We start from the raw sequence: 20860 nt of genomic DNA on the forward strand, positions 1-20860 counted from the left end.
TTCAAAAACTCTTGTTGTTCAGGGCCCCATATGAAACTGCCACCTTCCGACGCCATCTTGGTTTCTGCTTGCCTTCCTTGCCGTTGTTCCAAAGGATCCGCTGCAATCCGGCCACTTTCCTCTCCTTTTTCCATCCGTGTCCAGGGGGAACACCCTTCTGGTTTACCGCACGGTGTTTTCAGCCGTTAAAATTGCCGTTGGGGCTCCTATCAAGAGCCCAAAAGTCCGTTTCACAGGGAGCTGCCGAAACGTGCGACTCAGCTGGTCATCGCCGCACACGGAAGTCAACCTCCGTCTTTCTAATGAAAATAATCTTAATCTACTCAACCTCTCTTCATAGCTAGCGCCCTCCATACCAGGCAACATCCTGGTGAACCTTCGCCAAAGCATCCACATCCTTTTGGTAATGTGGCAACCAGAACTGTATGCAGTATTCCAAATGTGGCCGAACCAAAGTCTTATACAACTGTAACATGACCTGCCAACTCTTGTACTCAATACCCCTTCCGATGAAGGAAAGCATGTTGTATGCCTTCTTGACCACTCTCTCGACCTGCGCAGCCACCTTCAGGGTACAATGGACCTGAACACACACATCTCTCTGTACATCAATTTTCCCCAGGACTTTTTCATTGACCGTATAGTCCGTTCTTGAATTGGATCTTCCAAAATGCATCACCTCGCATTTCCCCGGATTGAACTCCATCTGCCATTTCTCTGCCTAACTCTCCAATCTATCTATATTCTGCTGTATTCTCTGACAGTCCCCCTCACTATCTGCTACTCCACCAATCTTAGTGTCATCTGCAAACTTGCTAATCAGGCCACCTATACCTTCCTCCAGATCATTTATGTACATCACAAACAACAGTGGTCCCAGCACAGATCCCTGTGGAACACCAAAGTAATCGTAAACAACGTAACGACTCGTAGCAGTAACTGTAAATATGTATGTAAAGTTGTGTGTAATTCTTTCTATTAAATGTTAAAAGTCCCAATAAGAACACATTTGAAAAACTGCTACACACTAGAACATATAGAACATACAGTACAGAAGGAGGCCATTTGGCCCATCGAGTCTGCACCGACTCACTTAAGCCCTCACTTCCATCCTATCCCCATAACCCAATAACTCCTACAACCTAATGTAAATAATGTAGTAAATCATAATACTGGGACTACTGTCACAAACGTGGTAATGGTGTATGATACTTGCGCTGGCGTTGTTATGGTTATTATTGTTTCTGTATTGTTCTTCAAAGTTCTGATATTAAATGCAAAATTCACACAGGAGCCATATTCTGTAATAGTTCAGACAGTGAGGTGGAATCTGAAGTCCATGGCAGAGTAGAGAAATTTTAAAAATTATGGTCAGTAATTTTAAAGAAATCAGAGTACTGAAATATGGAGAGCAAAAATAAAATCAATAGGCCAGGGTCTACAAGGATCTCAAGAAAGTACATAAAACGTAATACAGTGGAGAAGCAGAAAATGTATGGGTTTAGATGGGAGAACAAACTATTAAGATGTGAGAAATCCGAGTTTTTAGTGTCAAAGAGTTTTAGTGTCACAGAGTACTAAAGCGAAGAGCTAATGGTAAATTTTTGGGTTTGTTTATGGTTACGTGTACCGTGGTACAGTGAAAAGTATTTTTCTGTGAGCAGCTCAAACAGATCATTTAGTGCATGAAAAGAAAAGAAAATACACAATAGGGCAACACAAGGTAGCATTGTGGATAGCACAATTGCTTCACAGCTCCAGGGTCCCAGTTTCGATTCCGGCTTGGGTCACTGTCTGTGCGGAGTCTGCACATCCTCCCCGTGTATGCGTGGGTTTTCTCCGGGTGCTCCGGTTTCCTCCCACAGTCTAAAGATGTGCAGGTTAGGTGGATTGGCCATGATAAATTGCCCTTAGTGTCCAAAATTGCCCTTAGTGTTGGGTGGGGTTACTGGGTTATGGGGATAGGGTGGAGGTGTTGACCTTGGGTAGGGTGCTCTTTCCAAGAGCTGGTGCAGACTCGATGGGCCGAATGGCCTCCTTCTGCACTGTAAATTCTATGATGAAGGTACACAATGTAAATACAAAGACACCGGCATCGGGTGAAACATATAGGAGCGTAGTATTAATCAAGTCAGTCTATAAGAGGGCCTTTAGGAGTGTGGTAACAACGGCTAAGAAGCTGTTTTTGAATCTGTTTGTTCATGTTCACAGACTTAAATCATTGGTTACGACACATTAGTGTTCTTAATTTTGGGCACCCGACTTAAGGGTGGATACTGATGCCTTGGAGAGAGTGCAAAAGCAATCCACTTAGCTCATATTGGAGCGACCAGCTAAGTCATGAAGAGGAGACTAAAAAAACTACGATTCTTTTCATTATACCTGAGAAAAGTAAGAGGAGATTTATTGGTATAAATTAAGGGCGAGATCTATTGTCCGCCTTACATCGAAAGGTAGCTCAGTGTGGTGCAACATGACCGGTAGAAGCCGGGAGATCCCTCTTCCGCGATCTACCCGGCTCACCATGCCTCGCGAGATCTAACACAACCTCGTGATTCATCGCGATGTGAATTCCACCCATTGTGGGTGGAGCACCTTTTAGCAAATCTGCACATTGGAGTGCGACAGCTAGTCTCACTTTATGCACTCCTACGATCCAACCTAGGCCTGGAATCTAACCCCCTCACCTTGATTATTTCCGGGGAGCGCCGTTCAGGGCTGGTCTCCATAAATGGGGACTTGTGGGGTCTCCCAGCCGATCGGAGGCCCCAATGTACATGCCCTCTGGGCAGGGTGGCGTCCTGGCACTGCTGCTGCCACCCGGGCACTGCCACCTGGGTGCCAGCCTGGTACTGCCCAGGTGGCACTGTCAGCTGGATGGGGCACTGCCAGGGTGCTTGGCTTGCATTTTTCATGCGCGGGTATCAGGCCTGGGGGTGCCCTGCGTAGCTGTGGGGTGGGATGCAGGAGGCCGAGGACGTGAGTTGCGGCTTGGGGAAGGGGGGGGGGGGTTCTGGAGTCATGTCCGGGAGTTGAGAGATTGGGCTCCCATTTTAAATATATATATATATATTTATTCAAATTTTCCAACAAATTTTCAATAAAACCCCCCCTCAAGAAAAAAGAAGCAAAAACACAACAATCAGAAATTATACATTGGATTTCCCCCATATACAATAACCCCCATATAACATTTAAAAGCACAAAATAGGGGAAAAAAACCACCTTCACCCAAACGCCACACCAAAAGACCCCCCCCCCAAGGTTGCTGCTGCTGCTGACCTCCTCCCAACGCTCCGCGAGATAGTCTAGGAACAGTTGCCACCGCCTGGAGAACCCTTGCACAGACCCTCGCAAGGCAAACTTTATCCTCTCCAGCTTAATGAACCCTGCCATGTCATTGATCCAAGCTTCCACACTAGGCGGTGTCACATCTTTCCATAGTAGCAGAATCCTCCTCCAGGCTACCAGGGACGTAAAGACCAGAATACTGGCCTCTTTCACCTCCTGCACTCCCGGCTCGTCCGATACCCCAAATAATGCACGGGCAGCACGGTAGCATTGTGGATAGCACAATTGCTTCACAGCTCCAGGGTCCCAGGTTCAATTCCGGCTTGGGTCACTGTCTGTGCGGAGTCTGCACATCCTCCCCGTGTGTGCGTGGGTTTCCTCCGGGTGCTCCGGTTTCCTCCCGGTGCTCCGGTTTCCTCCCACAGTCCAAAGATGTGCAGGTTAGGTGGATTGGCCATGATAAATTGCCCTTAGTGTCCAAAATTGCCCTTAGTGTTGGGTGGGGTTTCTGGGTTATGGGGATAGGGTGGAGGTGTTGACCTTGGGTCGGGTGCTCTTTCCAAGAGCCGGTGCAGACTCGATGGGCCGAATGGCCTCCTTCTGCACTGTAAATTCTATGTCTATGTAAAATGCCAATCCCCAGCTCGGCTTGACCCGGGCATTCACCACCTTGGACATAGTCCTCGCAAAACCCCTTCAAAACCCATCCAGCGCCGGGCACAACCAGGTTGTGATTTGCCGGGCTCCCCGAGCACCTCCCACATCTGTCCTCCACCCCAAAGAACCTACTCAACCTCGCCCCTGTCATATGCGCTCTGTGAGTAACTTTGAACTGTATTAGGCTGAGCCTGGCGCAAAAGGAGGAAGAATTAACCCTACTCAGGGCATCAGCCCACAGACCCTCATCTATCTCCTCCCCAAGCTCCTCCTCCCACTTGCCCTTTAACTCCTCCACCGAGGCCTCCTCCTCTTCCTTCAGCTCCTGGTAAATCGCCGAAACCTTGCCTTCTCCAACCCATACACCCGAAATCACCGTGTCCTGAATTCCACGTGCCGGAAGCAGCAGGAATTCCCTCACTTGCCGCCTCACAAACGCCCTCACTTGCATGTACCTGAAAGCGTTTCCCGGGGGTAGCCCAAACCTCTCCTCCAGCACCCCTAGGCTCGCAAACGTCCCATCGATGAACAGGTCCTCCTTTCTTCTAATCCCTGCCCGATGCCAGCTCCGAAACCCCCCATCCATCCTTCCCGGGACAAACCGATGATTCTCCCGACCAAACCGAGGCTCCCACCTCGCCCCTGTGTCGCCTCCACTGCCCCCAGATCTTCAGCGTTGCCGCCACCACCAGACCCGTGGTGTACCTTGTCGGCGAGAGAGGCAGCGGTGCCGTCACCAGCGCCCACACAGGACGCCATCTCTAGCCTCTTCCACGCCGCCCCCTCTCTCTCCATTACCCACTTACGGATCATCGCCACATTGGCAGCCCAATAATAGCCACACAAATTCGGCAGTGCCAGCCCCCCCCTGTCCCTGCTACACTCTTTCACCCTCGGGGTCTTATTCGCCCACACAAATCCCATGATGCTCCTGCTTACCGTTTGGGGATCAAAATGAGAAGGCACTGGAACACAAAGAGGAATCTCGGGAGGACCGTCATTTTGACCGACTGCACCCTACTCGCTAGTGAGTGTGGCAGCATATCCCATCTTTTAAAATCCTCCTCCATCTGCTCCACCAACCGCGTCAAATTGAGCTTGTGCAGGGCCCCCCAGCTCCTAGCTTCTTGGATCCCTAGGTATCGAAAGCTCCATTCGCCCTCTTCAGCGGTAGCTCGTCTATCCCCCTTCCCTGGTCCCCTGAATGCACCACAAAGAGCTCAGCCTTCTCTACGTTGAGTTTATACCCCAAAAAGTCCCCAAACTCCCTAAGGATCCGCATGACCTCCGCCATCCACTCCACTGGATCCGCAACATACAACAACAGGTCATCGGTATACAATGACACCCGGTGTTCCTCTTCCCCCCCTCCCGGACCAATCCCCTCCATTTCTTAGATTCCCTCAGCGCCATGGCCAGCGGCTCAATTGCCACTGCAAACAACAAGGGGGATAGGGGGCACCCCGCCTCGTCCCCGGTACAGCCGGTTCGCAGCCACACTCGCCACCGGGGCTTTATATAGCAGCCTGACCCAACTGATGAACCCCTCCCCGAACCCAAACCTCCGCAACACTTCCCAAAGTTACTCCCACTCCACCCGATCAAAGGCCTTCTCCGCGTCCATAGCTGCCCTACCTCCGCTTCCCCATCCACCGAGGGCATCATAATCACATTGAGGAGCCTCGGCACATTTGTATTTAGCTGCCTACCATTCACAAATCCCGTCTGGTCCTCATGAATCACCCCCGGGACACAGTCCTCAATTCTCGTAGCCAGCACCTTTGCCAGCAACGTAGCGTCAACATCGAGGAGCGAGATCAGTCTATACGACCCACATTACAATGGATCCTTGTCCCGCTTCAAGATGAAAGAAATCAGCGCCCTGGACATTGTCGTGGGCAAGGTCCCCCGCTCCCTCGCCTTATTAAAAGTCCTCACTAGCAACGGGCCCAGCAGGTCCACGTATTTCCTGTAAAATTCAACCGGGAACCCATCCGCCCCGGGGCTTTCCCCGCCTGCATGCTCCTCAATCCTTTAACCAGCTCCTCCAGCCCAATCGGTGCCCCCAAACCAGCCACCTCCTCCTCCTCCACCCTCAGGAACCTCAGCTGATCCAGGAATTGTCGCATCCCATCATTCCCCACTGGGGGCTCAGACCTGTACAGATCCCCATAGAAGTCCCTAAATACCTTGTTTATTCTCACCGCACTCTGCACCGTATTCTCCCCTCTATCCTTAAGTCCACCAATTTCCCTCACTGCCTCCCTCTTATGAAGCTGATGTGCCAGCATCCGACTCTCCTTCTCCCCATACTCATACGCCACCCCACTGTGCCTCTGCTTTCCCCGTGGTCAACAGGTCGAATTCCGTCAGGAGGTTCCGTCGCTCCCGAAGTAGCCCCTCCTCGGGGGCCTCTGCATACCTCCTGTCCACCCTTAAAATCTCCCCCACCAACCTCTCCCTCTCCCTCCCCTCTCTCTTCTCCCTGTGGGCCCTCATGGAGATTAGCTCTCCCCTGACCATCACCTTCAACGCCTCCCAAACTACCCCCACCTTCACCTCCCCGTTGTCATTGGCCTCCAAGTATCTTTCAATACACCCCCACACACCCCCTCATCCGCCAACAGTCCCGCATCAAGGCGCCACAGCATGCGCTGGTCCCTCTCCTCCCCCAGCTCCATCTCCACCCAATGCGGGGCGTGGTCCGAGATGACTATGGCCGAATACTCCGTTCCCTCCACTTTCGGGATTAGCGCCCTACTCAAAATGAAAAAGTCTATCCGGAAGTAGGCTCTATGGATGAGGGAAAAGAAGGAAAATTCCCTGGCCTGCGGCCTGGCAAACCTCCATGGATCCCCCCCCCCCCCCCCCCCCCCCCCATTATCAAGCTTCCTCCCTCCAGATCCGGCCATTCCATCGACCCCCAAGTGTGAGAATCCCCCCACCCCTTGGCAGTCAGTGTGCGCTCCTCTCCAGCAGAGCCCTTTCCCCCCCCGGCCCCGCCCCCATCCTTCCCTAACCCGGGAAAAAAGCCCGCGCTTTCCTGAGCCGCCCGCGTCCCCTCTGGCGCAGCTCCTTTTTGCGGCCTTACCCCAACTCCCCATCCCCTGGCCTCCACCCCCTCTTCCTCCGCGTGGCCCTGCCCCTCCAACACCGACGCCCACACTCTCTCACAGCCCCCACATCAAATCCATTCACCCATCCCCACCCAGCACCAAAACAAAAAGAACCCAAACACAGTAAACATCCCCCCACGACAAACCCTCAGTTTGAGTCCAACTTTTCAGTCTGGATAAAGTTCCATGCCTCATCAGGCGTTTCAAAATAGTGGTGCCGATCTTGGAACGTGACCCACAATCGCACTGGCTGCAGCATCCCAAACTTCACCCCCTTCCAATGGAGCACCGCCTTAGCCCGGTTAAAACCAGCCCTCTTCTTAGCCACCTCTGCACTCCAGTCCTGGTAAATTCGGATCTCCGTGTTCTCCCACCTGCTGCTCCGCTCTTTTTGTGGCCCATCTCAGGGACACACTCTCTGTCCATAAACCGGTGGAACCTCACCACTACAGCCCTTGGCGGCTTGTTAGCTTTGGGTCTCCTTGCCAGGACCCGATGAGCCCCATCCAGCTCCAGGGGCCTCGGGGAAAGCTCCCGTGCCCATCAGCGAATTGAGCATTGTGCTCATATATAGCCCCGGCATCGGGCCCCTCCACTCCTTCAGGGAGACCCAGAATCCGAAGATTCTTCCCTCCTCGACCTATTCTCCAGGTTCTCAAATTTTTCCGCCCACCTCGTGTAGCACCTCGTGCGCCTCCACCTTCACCGCCAGGCCCAAGATCTCGTTCTCCAAGGCTTTTTGCCGCACCTCCCGGATCGCCGCCCCTTGGGCCTTCTGGGTCTCCACAAGCTTCTCAATCGCCGCCTTCATTGGCGCCAGCATTTCTGTCCTCAGCTCCTCGAAGCAGCGTTTACGAAATTCCTGCTACTCCTGCGACCACTGTGCCCACTCTGCTTGGTCTCCACCCACTGCCATCTTATTTTTCCTCCCTTGCACTTTCCGCTGCACCAGGATCAGTTTTTTAACCGCTCCACTCCTGGTCCAATCCATATATTGTCGGGGGCCTTTGCTATCACCTTCCCACACTGGAAGCCGTCGAACAATTGCCGTTGGGGCCCCTCTGAAGAGCCCAAAGGTCCGTTCCCGGCGGGAGCTGCCGAACGTGCGACCTACCTAGGCATACCGGAAGTCTTGGGCTCCCATTTTTAATGGCATCCTGATATCATCCTGCACTGAGGAGTTCCGGAGGGCGGAGCTCCTCAGTGCAAGGAATGAAATTAAGTGCGGCCTCGGCCCCCAATCTACTTGAATAGCCAGTTGATAGTGTGGTGGTTCTCAACGCAGGGAAACACCCAGCTAACCCTTGCATTATGGGCCTCTGTTCCCATTTGGGTAGATTGCGCCCCAAGGGAGGGGAGTGTTCAATTAGACCCGGGTGTCCTCATACACTAGTCGCTGAAGGTAAGCATGCAGGTGCAGCAGGCGGTAAAGATGGAAAATAATACATTGGCCTCCATAGCGAGTGGATTCAAGTACAGGAGCAGGGATGTCTTGCTGCAAACAGAGCCTTGGTAAAACCACACCTGGAATAGTGTGTGCAATCTTGCTCTCCCTATCTGAGGAAGGATGTTCTTGTTACAGAGGAATTGCAGAGAAGGTTTATCAGACTGATTCCTGAGATGACAGGAGTGACATACGAGGGGAGATTGAGTTGGTTAGGATTATATTCACTGGAGTTCAGAAAATGAGAGGCAATCTCATAGAAACCTATAATATTCTAACAGGGCAGGACAGGTTGGATGCAGGAAGGATGTTCCCGATTCGGGGGGGGGGGGGGGAAGGTATCCAGAACCTGGGGTCATTATCTGAGGATATGGGGTAGACAATTTAGGACTGGAATGAGGAAAATGTCTTCACCCAGAGAGGGGTGAGCCTGTGGAATTCTCTACCACAGAAAGCAGTAGAGGCCAAAACATTGCATGTTTTCAAGAAGGGGTTAGATATAGCGCTTGGGGCTAAAAGGATATGTGGGGGGGGGGGGGGGGGAGAGCAGGTTACGGACTTGGATGATCAGCCATGATCACAGTAAAAGGCGGAGCAGGCTCGATGGGCCGAATGGCATCCGCCTGCTCCCATGTTTCTATTTGAATGATGTAGTTTTCTAAATGTAACTCAGGAAAAGCTATTTGCACTGATCAGTGACTTAGTAACCAGAGGGCATAAATTTAAGATCAGCACCAAAAAAGTAATGTTTTGAGACGTTATCATAGAAGAAGAATCATAGAATCACCACAGTGCAGAAGGAGGCCATTCAGCCCATCGAGTCTATACTGATCCTCTGAAAGAGCACTGTACCTACGCATACACCTCCTGCCCTATCCCCGTAACCCTACCCAACCTTTTTGGATACTAAGGGGCATGTCCAATCTACCTAACCGGCACATCTTTTGACTGTGGGAGGAAACCGGAACACTCGGAGGAAACACACGCAGGCAGTGGGAGAACGTGCAGACTCCACATAGACAGCCACTCAAGGTTGGAACTGAACCTGGGTCCCAGGCGCTGTGGGGAACTGTGCCAACCCTTCCCGGTGGTTAGCCGGGTGAGAAACAATTTTTCTGCAGTGAATTGGTAGACCATAGAATTCCCTACCAAACAGGTAAGTAAATAAATGTTTAAAATGATGTGGGGAAAAGGCATGGTGACAAGACCAATTGGTTGCCTCTTTCGGAGACAAACATGATGGGCCAAAAGATTTATTTCCGTGTGGTAAAATTCTGTGTTACTATTCTCACCATGGTTATCACTGCGCTCCTTTAGTGTAGATGTAGTAATATGCTTCTGGGGAAAGAAATACATGAAACCCAATGCAGTATAATACCAAGACTCACTTTCACCTTGGAGAAGTCAGAAACCTAATAAAACTAGTTGAACAGTATGCCAGTGAAAGGGCAATGCCTTCAGGAGAGGAAGGCAGAAAATAGATTGCTGAAAAAAATGTAACAGGTCACTCACATAGGCATATACATGCGATGCAATGCAATCCTTGGAATGGGCTAGATGGACTAGCTGGTGCCGGAACTGTGCACCAGTAAAATACATTCCAGTTTCACAGTGCCAATGCTAAGAGGGTATTGAACATCACCCTGGATGTCCAGAGACTCAAGCACAAACCCCCACCTTGTTTATCCAGGTGCTATTCTTGACAGAACTTTTATGTACGAACAGCGCTTCATCGTGACTGCGCTGAAAAAATTAAAACTCACAACAATCTCAAGTAAACTGCTGGACCTCATGGGGATCCCAATCTGCCCACACCATTGTGCAATTCAACAATGCACATCATCACAGATACTCTTTGAACTTCCCTGCCTCCCAATCCGAAGCAACATCCTCTCTCCCCACCAATCAGGAGGGTAATTGCAACAGGCAAGCTACAGAGGTCTACTCTAACCTTAACTCAAATGACCTCTTCAACCCTCCAGCAGTATTCCTTCCCATATGCCACCCCATATGATTAAACCCGCAATGCCAAGGAGTAACAGCTAACAAGGAGGGTTGGCAGGAGAAAATATCCACTAGAAACCACCCTTTCATAGTAGTCACTGTTGCTTGACCACCAGACTTTGATCACCTATGGCGACAGTGGGTCCTTATAAACCGTTTCGGGTCTGACCAAAGCCTCTGTATAGCCACCCAACATCAGTGGGGTCAGCAAGGCCATCCAGACTGCAATGACTCAAGTGTCTAGGAGTGTTCACTGACTAAATTTGAAGGCAGCCTGAAAGAACTCCATCTAGCCATTGACCAAGGGTATTGTTTGGCTCTGCGACAATGCACCCTCAAAATAAAATAATTCCAGAAAAGCAGTCCAATTATCTCAATTACATTTTTTAGATCTGTTTCAAACTCCTTTCCTGGTGCAACACATCACGCTGAGAAGATAAAACTTCACAATTGGTACTCACCCCTCAGCAGCATTGCTTTCATATTGAACACATTCCAATTTCTGTGCATCCCAGCAGCATGACGGATCCTTTGCCAGGAGACAGTCCTCACAGTGGGAATACTTGCTGCAATTTACTGCAGGAAGCTGAAGCACAGTACTAGTTGCTCCAACGTAGATAAACTCCTGAAAGAAATTAGCCAAATCAGCAACAACTTCACTCACAAACTCTTTTTCAATTACCAATTTCTTTCTGAAGCTCGTCTACCAGGCTTAATAAGAAAATAAGAGTGGTAAAGAGAGGACTACAAAGAGACTGGCAGCTAACATAAAATAGAATCCAAGAGTGTTCATGTGGCATTTAAATAGTAAAATGGTAGTAAGAAGGGATGCAAAACTGGTTGGGGACCAAAAAGGGGTCTCCACATGGTGGCAGAAGGTACAGTTAAGGTGCTAAATGAGTTGTTAGGAAAGCAGAAGTAATTTTAAGTGAATTAGATTTGTATTGGAAAACATTAGAAATAAGGTATAGTTTTATGTGGGTTTAATTTCATGTTTCTGTGCCTGGAAAGGTAAAACCTATAGTTGGATTCATGCTGGACAAAGGTGTTTGTATGTATGGGGTTGATTCAGTTCCAATTGTGTTTCTATTTTGTATTGTACTTAAGAGAGGGCCACACGTGAAGAATAAATAAAAGGCATAAGCATGTGGGTGTTGCTTCGCAATTAGGGCGTTATAAGGTAGAGAAGCTTTTAAGTTTTAGTTTCGCTAATCTGATTGCAATTGGAGATAGGTAGTGATAGAGAAGGCAACTCTCACAGCTCTGTTAGGGGCAGTTGGTTTAAAAGGCTAGACAGAATAATAATAAATTGGAAGAGCCGGTGACAGGGTAGGAGGTGATAGGGAAGGTGGCGGGGCCTGATAATAATATTGTGCACCTCAAAAAATCAATGATGAGCCGGCTGTTCAAGGATTGGAGGATGTCTGTGAGTGATGTGGAAGGGACCCCGAATATGTTTTGGTCCTGCCGGAAGCTGGAAAGGTTTTGGAAGACGGGTGTTCAGTTCAATCTCTGGGGCCATGCATGCAGATGTCGTGCCCGCTCCCCTAGAAGCCATATTCGGGGTGTCGGACCAGCCCGAATAGATGTCCTAGCCTTCGCCTCCTTGATCGCTCTTAGGTGGGTCTTGTTGGGGTGGAGGTCAGCTTCTCCACCCTGTGCCTCAGCGAAGCGGACCTATTGGAGATTTTGACCCCGGAGAAGGTGAGGTTTGAGCTGAGGGGAGTGAAGGAGGAGTTCTAGAATTGTTGGGGTTAATTCATCATGCACTTTCGGGAGTTGGTTACCGTTGATTTTTGAGGAGGGGTTCGGGGGAGGGGGCCAGGGGGGGTTTATTTGGTTGGGGTTGTTTTTGTATAGTGAAAATGGTTGAAAGCTGTTGAATAAAAATACTTTAAAAAAAAAAAATAGAAGGCTAGATAGAGGCAACATCTCTCAGCTTTTTTAGAAGAAACACCATACCTTGGAATAATAGTTAAATCTGAAGTGCAGTTAGTTAAGGGAACTAGAGAAATGAAGAGAAGTTTCCAAGAAGTCGGAGGTCAGCGGTACTAGAACAGGGCATTGTACGTTGTGTAATTTCAAGAAGGAATTAAGTATAGCTCTTGGGGCTAAAGGCATATGGGGGTAAGGCGGGATCCAGATATTGAATATGTTGATCAGCCATGATCATAATGAATGGCGGAGCAGGCTCAAGTGGCCAAATGGCCTCCTCCTGCTTCTATTTTCTATTTTTCAGTAAAGGCAGACAGAAAGAAGTCTGAAGTGATTTTCTGGATTTTTTGTTACTGAAAAGGGACTTTGTGTGTTAATGAGACCATTGCAACTTAAGATGCACTTTGTAATCCGTGTTAGTTCTAAAATCTGTATGTAATTATTAAAATAAAAGCCAACTTTTCATGTTTAATAAATGTTTTTGCCTTGTTGCTAAAACGAATTAGCGGTCCTGTGACTCTGTTCCTCAATGCTTCATGAAAAATAAATAAAGGTTACGGGAGTCTCTGTCCCGCCAGCCCCATTTTCTGGCATGGCGGCACCCGTTGGCAGCAGGATTCTCTGTTCCTGCAGCCAGCCAAAGGGGTTCCCATTGTGGGCCACCCCACACCGTTGGGAAACGTGCGGGCGTGGGTGTGCTGCCGGTGGGGCTGAGGATCCCGGTGACAGAAAGTCCCCCAGATGGTCTTTTGAGCCAAGGTTACGTTCTGGGATCTTCCTGTCCAGTTATAACATCAACTGGGATCAACAGAGTATTTTGCATCTGTCTTTAACAAGAAGATGCTGCAGGGTCATAGTGAATGAGGAGGTATCTGAGATACTGGATGCGTTAACAAATTAATAAAGGGCAGGAATTAGAAAGCTGGCTGCACTTCGAAGTTGCTAAGTCACCAGGACCGAATCAGATTATTCATTCTTTGTGGGATGTTAAAAGGGTTCAGAAAAGAGATACACGAATGGGAATGAGGGACTTCAGATTCATGGAAATAAATGGGCATCAGTTATTTGGAAATATATTGTCCATATAATCTTTCACTGTTGCTGTGTCAAAATCCTGAAACTCTCTCCCAAAACAACAATGTAGGTGCCCCTGCAAGACATCCTTTGATAGGGGGTGAGCTTTGCCCGTGAAGCCAATGTTTGTTGCCCATCCCTAATTGCCCATGAGAAGCCACCTTTTTGAACTGCTACAGTCTAGGTTGCATAGGTACACTCACAGTGCTGTTAGGAAAGGAATTCCACGATTTTCACCCAGCTTCAGTATCTGAGGAGTCACGAATGGTAGTGAATTTTGTGCAATAATCAATGAACATCCTGAAGCACGACGCCACAATGGTTAGCGCTGCTGCCTCACAGCTCCAGGGACTCTGGTTCAACTCCGGCCTTGGGTGGCTGTCTGTGTGGAGTTTGCACTTTCTCCCCGTGTCTGCGTAGGTTTCCTCTGGATGCTCCGGTTTCTTCGCACAGTCTAAAGATGTGCAGGTTAGGTGGATTGGCCACTCTAAATTACCCCTTAGTGTCCAAAAGATTTAGGTTACTGCATTACAGGGATAGGGTAGAGGCATGGGCTTAAGTAGGGTGCTCTTTCAATGTGCTCGATGGGCCGAATGGCTTCCTTTTGCACTGTAAATTCTATGATTCTACCATTAAGGTGAAGGGAAGGTCATTGATGAAGCAGCTGAAGAAGGATGGGTGTGGGAAACTACACTGAAGAATGCCTACAATGACTTTCTTGGGCTGAGATGATTGACCTCCAACAAACAACCATCGCCCTGGTGCTAAGAATGGCTCAAACCAGTGGAGAGGTTTCCTTCTGATTCCCATCAACTTTGCGAGGGATCCTTGATACCACTCAGTCAAATGCTGCCTTGATAACAAGGACAGTCACTCTCTCCTTACCTTTGCAGGTCAGTTCTTTTGTCCATATTTGGACCAAGGTCTGAAGACAGGAGTTGAGTGGCCCAGCAGAACCCAAACAGAGTGTTAGGAATTAGGTCATTGGTGTAAGTGCCGCTTGAAAGCACTGTCGACAACACTTTCACTTTGCTGATCATCAATAGTAAACTGATGGGGCGGTAATTGCCTGGGTTAGATTTGTTTTGCTTTGTGTGCACAGGATGTGCGTGGGCAATTTTGTATCTTTTGGCCAGTAGATGCCAGTGTTATAGCTGTACTGGAGCAGTTTGGCTGGGGCCCCAGCTAGTTCGGCAGTACATGTCTTCAGCATATTGCTGGACTGATGTCACTGCCCATCGCCTTTGAATAATGTCTTCAGCCATTTCGTGATAGCTTGTTGAGTGATTTGAATTGGCTAAATACTGGCATTTGTGATGCTGGGGCCCTCAGGAGGAGGTTCAGATAATAATAATAATCTTTCTTGTCACAAGTAGGCTTACATTAACAGTGCATTGAAGTTACTGTGAAAATCCCCGAGTCGCCACATTCTGGCGCCTGTTCGGGTACACAGAGGGAGAATTCAGAATGTCTAAATTAACTAACAGCATATCTTTCAGGACTTGTGGGAGGAAACCCACGCAGACACAGGGAGAACGTGCAGACTCCACACAGACAGTGACCCAAGCTGGGAATCGAACCTGGGACCCTGGAGCTGTGAAGCAACAAGTGCTACCCACTGTGCTATGCACTTCAGGCTGAAGATGGGCTGTAGAGATTCAAAAGGGCACCACCTTCAAGGGCAATTAGGAATGTCAATAAATGCTGGTTTTGCCAGAGATGCATGCATCCCATAAACTAACAAAAACAAGATACTGGCCTTGTTCCCTTTAAAGATATGGGGCGGGCGCTGGGTCGGGGGGGTCCCGGCTTGATGGAGTGGCGGGAACCACTCAGGCTTTGGGCCGCCCCAAAGGTGCGGAAGTCTCCGCACCTTTAGGGGCCAATCCCTCACCTTGAGGGTCTAGGCCCGCGCCGGAGTGGTTTCCGCTCCATCGGCTGGCGTGGAAGGCCTTTGGCAGGGCCGAAAGGACTTTGCCGGCCTGCGCAAGTCCACGCTTGCGTAGGAGCGTCAGCGGCTGCTTACGTCATCCCCACCCATGCGCAGAAGAGGGGGTCTCTTCCGCCTCCGCCATGGTGAAGATCATGGTGAAGGCGGAAGAAAAATAGTGCCCCACGGCACAGGCCCGCCCGCGGATTGGTGGGCCCCGATCGCGGGCCAGGCCACCATGGAGGCACCCCCCGGGGCCAGATCGCCCCGCGCCCCCCCCCTCCCCCAGGACCCCGGAGCCCGTCCGCGCCGCCTGCTCCCGCCGGTAAGGTAGGTGGTTTAATCTATGCGGGTGGGAGAGGGTTAACAGCGGCATGATCGGCCCATCGCGGGCCGGAGAATTTCCGGGGGTGGGCCCGCCGACCGGCACCGTCGAATTGCTGTGGCGGAGAATTCGGGACACGGCGGGGGGCCGGAGAATCCCGCCCCAGGTTGAGATGAGATTTGGCAGTGACCTGGGGCGAAATTCTCCCGAAATGGCGCGATGTCCGCCGACTGGCGCCCAAAACGGCGCCAATCAGACGGGCATCACGCCGCCCCAAAGGCGCGGAATGCTCCGCATCTTTGGGGGCCGAACCACAACATTGAGGGGCTAGGCCGACGCCGGAGGAATTTCCGCCCCACCTGCTGGCGGAAACGGCCTTTGGTGCCCCGCCAGCTGGCGCGGAAATGACATCTCGGGGCGGCGCATGCGCGGGAGCATCAGCGGCCGCTGACAGTTTCCCGCGCGTGCGCAGTGGAGGGAGTCTCTTCCGCTTCCGCCATGGTGGAGACCGTGGCGGAGGCGGAAGGGAAAGAGTGCCCCCACGGCACAGGCCCACCCGCATATCGGTGGGCCCCGATCGCTGGCCAGGCCACCGTGGGGGCACCCCCCAGTGCCAGATCGCCCCGCGGCCCCCCAGGACCCCGGAGCCCGCCCACGCCGCCTTGTCCCGCCAGTAAGGTAGGTGATTTAATTTATGCCGGCGGGACAGGCAATTTATCGGCGGGACTTCGGCCCATCCGGGCCGGAGGATCGAGCGTGGGGGCCAGCCAACTGGCGCGGCGCGATTCCCGCCCCCGCCGAATATCCGGTGCCGGAAACTTCGGCAACCGACGGGGGCGGGATTCCCGCCAGCCCCCGGCGATTCTCCGACCCGACGGGGGGTCGGAGAATGTCGCCCAGGGACCCAGGTTCAATTCACAACTTGGGTCACTGTGCGGAGTCTACACGTTCTCCCAGTGTCTGCGTGGGTTTCCTCTGGGTGCTCCGGTTTCCTCCCACAAGACGTGCTATTAGGTAATTTGGACATTCTGAATTCTCCCTCAGTGTACCCGAACAGGCGCCTTAGGTGGCGACTAGGGGATTTTCACAGTAACTTCTTTGCAGTGTTAATGTAAGCCTACTTGTGATATAAAGGTTATTTTTAGAGAAATTTAAGATCACAAATTTAAGATCATGCAGTAGGTAGAAATAAACAGTTATCCTTGATGGAACGTTTGAGAACCATAGGCTTTCAAATGTGAATGTCATCTGATGAAAGAATCTATGGAGAAAAGTGAGTGGGACGAGCTAAATTGCTCTTGTTGAGAACCGGCACAAACTTAATGGGCAAGATGATCTCTTTCAGTGCTGCAACCATTCTATGATTCAATGTCTTCAGTACCAATTAAATGATGGAAGAGAAGACTTGAAGTGACATGGCTCATCAATCTAATAATTCATGGCTCAATGAAAAATATTAATGATCCAGGAAGTTAATGTTAAACTATGGCTTTGCTTTATGTGAAGCTATTGCTCAAGAGTTTATACATAATAAGCCATGTATATTGTAATCTTTGCCAGTGCATCTAATGTGGCTACAGAGACAAGGGGCACCATCTAGGTAATTAGTTTCATAACCTATCTCCTGAGGTTGAGTAGTTAGCCTGCCTATTCAGTCATTAAAACAAATTCTAAACATGCATTCCTGGCTCATTTGGACCTTCCTCCAACCCCTGTCACATCACTGAGAGAGATGCTACCAGGGTAGAACATCAACACATGTGGGGGTTGATTAGACTGATGATACAAAGGTAAAAAGGAAACGAAATTGTGAAGAGGACCTAAGGAGACTATATATATATATATATAAACAGCTTAAGTGAGAAAATGTGTATTGCCTATTTTGGCAAGAAGAATTTTAAACAACATATTCTCTAAATGGTGAGAGTTTGCAGAGCTCTGAGATGCAGTGGAATTTGGGTGTCCTAGTGCAGGAATTACAAACGGGGAGCATGCAGGGGAGGGGGCGCTTCCTGACAGGTTTCTGTATGCTGGGGGGTGGGCTTCCTGACAGGTTTCTCTGTACTGGGGGGAGGGGGGGCTTCCTGACAGGTTTCTGTGTGCTGGGTGGGCTTCCTGACAGGTTTCGGTGTGCTGGGGGGGGGCTTCCTGACAGTTTTCTGTGTGCTGGGGCGGGGCGGCTTCCTGACAGCTTTGTGTGCGCTGGGGGGGGGGGGGCTTCCTGTCAGGTTTCTGTGTGCTGTGGGGGGGTGGGGGGGCTTACTGACAGGTTTGTGTGTGCTGGGGGGGGGGGCTTCCTGTCAGGTTTCTGTGGGGTGGGGGGGCTTACTGACAGGTTTGTGTGTGCTGGGTGGGCTTCCTGACAGGTTTCGGTGTGCTGGGTGGGGGTGGGGGCTTCCTGACAGTTTTCTGTGTGCTGGGGCGGGGCGGCTTCCTGACAGCTTTGTGTGCGCTGGGGGGGGGGGGGGCTTCCTGTCAGGTTTCTGTGTGCTGTGGGGGGGTGGGGGGGCTTACTGACAGGTTTGTGTGTGCTGGGGGGGGGGGCTTCCTGTCAGGTTTCTGTGGGGTGGGGGGGCTTACTGACAGGTTTGTGTGTGCTGGGTGGGCTTCCTGACAGGTTTCGGTGTGCTGGGTGGGGGTGGGGGCTTCCTGACAGGTTTCTGTGTGCTGGGGGGGGTGCTTCCTGACAGGTTTCTCTGTACTGGGGGGAGGGGGGGCTTCCTGACAGGTTTCGGTGTGCTGGGGGGGGGGGGGGGGCTTCCTGACAGTTTTCTGTGTGCTGGGGGGGGGGGGGGGGCTTCCTGACAGTTTTCTGTGTGCTGGGGCGGGGGGGCTTCCTGACAGCTTTGTGTGTGCTGGGGGGGGGGGGCTTCCTGTCAGGTTTCTGTGTGCTGTGGGGGGGTGGGGGGGCTTACTGACAGGTTTGTGTGTGCTGGGGGGGGGGGGCTTCCTGTCAGGTTTCTGTGTGCTGTGGGGGGGTGGGGGGGCTTACTGACAGGTTTGTGTGTGCTGGGTGGGCTTCCTGACAGGTTTCGGTGTGCTGGGTGGGGGTGGGGGCTTCCTGACAGGTTTCTGTGTGCTGGGGGGGGTGCTTCCTGACAGGTTTCTGTGTGCTGGGAGGGTGGGGGCTTCCTGACAGGTTTCTGTGTGCTGGGGGGGGGGGGGGGGCTTCCTGACAGCTTTGTGTGTGCTGGGGGGGGGGGGGCTTCCTGTCAGGTTTCTGTGTGCTGGGGGGGGTGCTTCCTGACAGGTTTCTGTGTGCTGGGAGGGTGGGGGCTTCCTGACAGGTTTCTGTGTGCTGGGGGGGGGGCTTCCTGACAGCTTTGTGTGTGCTGGGGGGGGGGGGGGGCTTCCTGTCAGGTTTCTGTGTGCTGTGGGGGGGTGGGGGGGCTTACTGACAGGTTTCTGTGTGCTGGGTGGGGGTGCTTCATGACAGGTTTCTGTGTGCTGGGAGGGTGGGGGGGGGGGGCTTCCTGACAGCTTTGTGTGTGCTGGGTGGGGGGCTTTCTGACAGGTTTCTGTGTGCTGTGGGGGGGGGCTTACTGACCGGTTTCTGTGTGCTGGGGGGGGGGGGGGCTTCCTGACAGGTTTCCGTCTGCTGGGTGGGGGGGGCTTCCTGACAGGTTTCTGTTGGTGGGGGGGGGGGGGGCTTCCTGACAGGATTCTGTGTGCTGGGGGGGACTTCCTGTCAGGTTTCTCTCGACTGGGGTCTTCCAGACAGGAGTCTCTTTTCTGGTGGGTTTCCCGACAGGTTTCTCTGGCCTGGGGGTCTTCCTGAAAGTTAAAAGACAGGACCTCGAGGGTTGTAATCTCGGGATTACTCCCTGTGCCACGTGCCAGTGAGGCTAGAAATAGGAAGATAGAGCAGCTAAACACGTGGCTAAACAGCTGGTGTAGGAGGGAGGGTTTCCATTATCTGGACCACTGGGAGCTCTTCCGGGGCAGGTGTGACCTGTATAAGGACGGGTTGCATCTAAACCGGAGAGGCATAAATATCCTGGCCGCGAGGTTTGCTAGTGTCACACGGGAGGGTTTAAACTAGTATGGCAGGGGGGTGGGCACGGGAGCAATAGGTCAGAGGGTGAGAGCATTGAGGGAGAACTAGGGAATAGGGACAGTGTGGCTCTGAGGCAGAGCAGACAGGGAGAAGTTGCTGAACACAGCGGGTCTGGTGGCCTGAAGTGCATATGTTTTAATGCAAGAAGTATTACGGGTAAGGCAGATGAACTTAGAGCTTGGATTAGTACTTGGAACTATGATGTTGTTGCCATTACAGAGACCTGGTTGAGGGAAGGGCAGGATTGGCAGCTAAACGTTCCAGGATTTAGATGTTTCAGGCGGGATAGAGGGGGATGTAAAAGGGGAGGCGGAGTTGCGCTACTGGTTCGGGAGAATATCACAGCTGTACAGCGAGAGGACACCTCAGAGGGTAGTGAGGCTATATGGGTAGAGATCAGGAATAAGAAGGGTGCAGTCACAATGTTGGGGGTATACTACAGGCCTCCCAACAGCCAGCGGGAGATAAGAGGAGCAGATAGGTAGACAGATTTTGGAAAAGAGTAAAAACAACAGGGTTGTGGTGATGGGAGACTTCAACTTCCCCAATATTGACTGGGACTCACTTAGTGCCAGGGGCTTAGACGGGGCGGAGTTTGTAAGGAGCATCCAGGAGGGCTTCTTAAAACAATATGTAGACAGTCCAACTAGGGAAGGGGCGGTACTGGACCTGGTATTGGGGAATGAGCCCGGCCAGGTGGTAGATGTTTCAGTAGGGGAGCATTTCGGTAACAGTGACCACAATTCAGTAAGTTTTAAAGTACTGGTGGACAAGGATAAGAGTGGTCCTTGGATGAATGTGCTAAATTGGGGGAAGGCTAATTATAACAATATTAGGCGGGAACTGAAGAACATAGATTGGGGGCGGATGTTTGAGGGCAAATCAACATCTGACATGTGGGACGCTTTCAAGTGGCAGTTGAAAGGAATACAGTACCGGCATGTTCCTGTGAGGAAGAAGGATAAATACGGCAATTTTCGGGAACCTTGGATGACGAGTGATATTGTAGGCCTCGTCAAAAAGAAAA

At 51.3% G+C, this 20860-nt stretch overlaps 1 protein-coding gene across 4 annotated transcripts in view; it reads right to left on the bottom strand.

The window, feature by feature from the left end:
- The window catches only part of sema4f (sema domain, immunoglobulin domain (Ig), transmembrane domain (TM) and short cytoplasmic domain, (semaphorin) 4F), a 352651-nt gene that overhangs the window by 23157 nt on the left and 308634 nt on the right, over positions 1-20860 (bottom strand). For all 4 annotated transcript variants that reach the window (XM_072497724.1, XM_072497723.1, XM_072497726.1 and 1 more), the window contains one exon: positions 10974-11137. In XM_072497724.1, the coding sequence (XP_072353825.1) occupies positions 10974-11137 (164 nt within the window). The remainder of the gene's footprint in view (positions 1-10973; positions 11138-20860) is intronic.

Source organism: Scyliorhinus torazame, chromosome 3 (assembly GCF_047496885.1).
Source record: "Scyliorhinus torazame isolate Kashiwa2021f chromosome 3, sScyTor2.1, whole genome shotgun sequence".
NCBI lineage: Eukaryota > Metazoa > Chordata > Chondrichthyes > Carcharhiniformes > Scyliorhinidae > Scyliorhinus > Scyliorhinus torazame.